Source organism: Drosophila pseudoobscura, chromosome X (assembly GCF_009870125.1).
Source record: "Drosophila pseudoobscura strain MV-25-SWS-2005 chromosome X, UCI_Dpse_MV25, whole genome shotgun sequence".
Lineage (NCBI taxonomy): Eukaryota > Metazoa > Arthropoda > Insecta > Diptera > Drosophilidae > Drosophila > Drosophila pseudoobscura.
This window is the reverse complement of record NC_046683.1, coordinates 1107956-1112397: the sequence shown is the minus strand read 5'-3', so window position 1 is coordinate 1112397 and position 4442 is coordinate 1107956. Positions and strand designations below refer to the sequence as shown.

Sequence of the window (4442 nt, the reverse complement as noted above, 5' to 3'; positions counted from 1 at the left end):
CAAAAACGCACCAAAGACTTGTGCCCCCAGTGCAACGCGCTGTCCCTGGGCACCTATCTGAAGACATTCAACTATTACACCTACCACAGCAAGGTCGAGGTCATGCCGTGGGTGAGCAGCAAGCACAACATGGGCTTCGCCCTCAACCGCACCACCTGGACGAACACCCTGACGATGCCCAGTCTGAGTAAGAACCTGCGACCTGCGAGACCAAGTTGTGCACACAACATGCCCCCTGCCATGGACTCTGGGGGCAGCACAATGTTACATCCCAGCAAGCCCCGTCCACTCCAGGCTCTTGGCACCAACAGCAGATCTAGAAGCTGCACGTTCTGGTTCTGCATGTTTCTGGTAACCTCGCCGATCTGGCCCAAATCCCCCTTGAAATTGTTGCTCTTAACGGAGCCGAAGCGGCAGATGTTGTCGCCCACGCGCAATCCTGCCTCTTCAGCTGGGGAACTGGGGCTGACTAGATGACTAGATTGACTACAACTATGGGGCGAATATCGGGAGGCGCACCACCCAAGTAGTGGCTCCACCCAACCCTCTTTCGCTGTCCAACTCCAAGGCGGAGGCGAGGGAAGAAGAAAGAAAATTTGTATACACATTTCTAGTTATCATTTTAATCAAGTCCCAAGATTTGTATCGAAAAATCTTCTATCAAAATATTTTAAGTATACAAAATGGTAAACATGTATTGCAGAATTTTGCTTAACCGTTGCAAAGAGCTGATGCGGGCCAGCATCAAGAAGGTTCGGAGTCGACAATTCGTTCACCGTGAGCAGAGCCAGCATCCTGCAGTAGCCACCTCCTTGACCGTGGAGCAGGAAATGCAAGAGCAGAAGATTTCCACCTACCAGAGGAACAAGTATCGGTCCATGTGGGAGCAGGAAGAGGTCAATCATATGCGCACTGGAGATTATAGTGTTAGCCAGAGCAACGCCAACGGAGATCGCAGCTACGATGGAACGTGGGTTAACTTGGGTCAAGGGTCGTCGCTCGATTATCAATCGTCCAAGCACGGCCAAGCCCTGTAACGATCAAGCCAAGGCCTTCATTCGCCAGTAAGCAAACCAAAACGATTTATACTCGTAACTGTCGAGTACGGGGTTCTTACCGGATCCAAGGTGTACATTGCGCAGCCGCAGCTGACCACCAGCAGGCTATTGAAAAGGCCGACTACCATTTTTACTTTTCGCGTAGTATTGTCGATCAATCAAGAGGTTTCTTTCGCTCTACGAACTTTTTAGCGTGCACGGAAAATTTTGAAAAACAGCCAGATCGCTTTAGTGTTAGTGAATGTTAATGCAAAGCCCAACTAGGTTCTCTAAAAGATGTTGTACTACTAAGTCCTACTTTCTAAATGGCAGGAAAGACAGAGTATCGGAATTACGGGTATGTGTCGACAATAAATGGAAGAAAGTTTGTGGTTACTGTGAAATCTTTCTTTTTACCAGACCAGATAATGAAACAGCAAGGGCAGTGCCCTCTGAGTGATTGATTCCATAAGATAATTGGTGAGTAGAATGAATAATTTGCAGAGTATACCTTGATGCCAGACTATATCAAAAGCTTCCTGGATGTCCATTCTTGGACATCAATAGCCGAGTCGATTGAGCCCTGTCTGTCTGTCCGTCCGTCCGTCCCCTTCAGCGCCTAGTGCTCAAAGACTATAAGAGCTAGAGCAACGATGTTTTGGATCCAGACTTCTGTGATATGTCACTGCTACAAAAATATTTCAAAACTTAGCCTGACTTAGCCTGAAACTTAGGCTGATTTTCTGTCTCTCTCGCACGCACTCTTTGTCGTGTCGTTCGATATTAGCGCCGCCTGCCGGAGGAGAGCCATACTGACTAAGTATCGGGTATAGCTGTAGAGTTGCGGTCTCCGCAGCAACTCACAACGTTCCCCCTCGTTTCTTTTTTGACATAGAACTAGGCAAGGCAACACTTCTGCAGCTTCGGCCATGATGATGATGAGTGTGCCGCTGCCGCTGCCGCTGCCGCCGCCGCTGCTGCTGCTGCCCCACAATAAAGCAAAACTTTTTTGATTACTTTATGCTAACGGCAGCTGCGTCGCGTCCACATTTAGTTTTTGACTTTGGCCACAAAGTAATTGCAGGGCCAACAATACCGACCAAAAAATATAGCGCCAAAAAACGGGAAAAGGGTGGGGGAGCGAGTGCCAGCGGTTGGGGAATATCCGCCACACCGCCACCGCCACCGACACCGACAGATATATGGACATGAATCAGGTGGCAGCGACTGTGGCAGTACCCTTTCAGAGCAGGGGGTTCTGGGAGTCCCGTGCATATAGAATGCATAAATAATATCTAGGAAAAGTCAGAGCTAGATGTTCCATGGGAAATTTTAAAAAGGCTCCCGACAACCCTTAGAGGAAGGGTATCCCTGCTCCTGACATGCCCTCCTGTCGGTGAGAGGGCAAAGGGTATCCGTATCCGTATCCTTGCGGAATGTGCTGCAAATGTAATTAAACGAAAGACGTTTCAAATGCGCGAGCCGCTTGACCATTCATAAAACTTTGACAATGCCGACCGACCGACCCTGACACAACCACCTCCGACCCTCAGCTGTGGACGGACCAACTCCCAAGCCGGCCTTACTGTGAATGACTCTTTTACTAGCGAGTGCCGTCGAGTGAGGAGACATTGAAGTTCAAACAAGAAGCAGAAGCAGCACAAGAATGGCCCGAAAGTGCATGCATTACTCATACGACATGAGGTCGCTAGTCAGAAATTAAATTTTTTGAAAGTCAAGTGAAGGAATTAATGAATATTGCAGGCCTGAGACTGAACAAAAAACCGAAATTGTTTAGTACTGGATACTGGACACCGGACTGGAGAGGGCCTATCTGGGTCTGGGGCTGGGAATGGGGCTGGGACTGGGGCTGGGACTGGGCCTGTAGCCAGGACTCTTGCCACAGTTGATTGGTTAGCACTAAGCGAACATTTTTCTGGTCATAAATGTCGGCTGCCGTCTGCTCCGCCTGTCTTCCGGGCGTCTTCTTCGTCCGCCGTCGCCTCACAAAAATTTACATGCGCTCAAATTTGTAGCTGCAATTTTTTGGATACCCTTTGGCGTGCAGCGGTCTCTCTGTAGAGCTCTGCCGTGGAGCTGTACATGATCCGATCTAAGAACTAGGGGAGCCCTCAACGTTTTCAGGGTATCCAATTGGTCGGTCGAGTGCGTGTGCACGATCGGCTTCTCTCACAACAGAGACACAGCACTTGGTGCGGCCACTGCTCGGCTCTGTTCGGCTAGCAGGGTATTCCCTTGGTCGATATTACAGCCTGTGGCGTTCTGTGCTCTCACTTAGTTTTGTTCCATGCAGCCAGTCAGCCAGTCAGCCGCTGGTCATTGCCTGGGATCTCTCTCCAGCGCAGCTCAGCTTCCCCATCTCTCTCTGCTCTCTGCTCTCTCTCTCTGTCCCTTTCTCCTTAACGTTACCCTTGCCTCCGACGAGAACTATATATTTTAAACCCCCTAATACGAGTATGTGTGTGTGTGTGACTGCCAGTATGTGTGTTTCGGAGGGGGAGGTGGGGGGTATTGCCTGTCTCTCGATGGGAACGAGTACGAGTACGAGAACGAGAACGAGTATATGCAATGTTAACTTGGCCAAAAATGCTCCATGCCGGCTAAAGTTTTCTGCAGTTCCAGCTCCCCTGCCCCCCTGCAACACTGCTGCCCATACCCCTGGCATGCATATGTGCCGGTTAAGTGGTTTTTGTGGCTGAAAAGCAGAAAACTCATTTAAGTTTATTTCAAACACCAACAACAACAGCAGCAGCAGCAGCATCAGTGGAAGCTGTGGAACAGCTTGTCCAGGACGGAGATGGAAAGCACTACAGGGCGGGGGCTCGGGGGCTAGGGGGCTCGGGAGTTTGGATTGAAGAGGGTATCCGGAAAACTTTGGTCAAAAATTAAGACATATGCACAGGCTGAAACTGAAACTGAAACAGAAACCGAACAGAACAGAAGACCTCCCCCACAATCTCCAGCTGTATCTATACAGTTATGCATGTCCCTGCCCCACAGTACCTCCGCCCACCTCCCTCCTCCCACACCCGCGCTTGCAGTATTGACATGCACTTCGATGCTGGAGCGGTGGGGAGTGGGGCGGGTAGCGGAGCGGAGCGGAGTGGGGGGATAGCTAAAGTTGAAGCCGCTGCTGCCACTTTTGCTGCGGTTTTTTGGCCCCAAAACTTTTCCAAGTGCGGCGAATATTTGAAGGGGCCTCTGACGGCTAACCGACCCCACCGCCCCGACGCCCCGACGCCCCGCAGGAGGGTCAATTTGCTAGAATTCAATTTATCCTTCACCGCCAACAAAGGGTGTCCGCGAGAGCCCTGATCAAATCTTTCGATCGGACAGGAACAGGAACAGGGACAGGTGCAGGGAGCCACAAGGTGGCCCAGAGCC

The 4442-nt window shown here is 50.6% G+C and overlaps 1 protein-coding gene across 1 annotated transcript; it reads left to right on the top strand.

Moving 5' to 3' along the window:
• The first annotated feature begins 683 nt into the window (after window positions 1-683).
• On the top strand, window positions 684-1058 carry LOC6901060 (uncharacterized). Its single transcript, XM_015186753.2, has one exon. It carries the CDS (start codon window positions 684-686, stop codon window positions 1035-1037), a length of 354 nt encoding a protein of 117 aa, XP_015042239.2. The 3' UTR covers window positions 1038-1058.
• Window positions 1059-4442: the final 3384 nt, after the last annotated feature.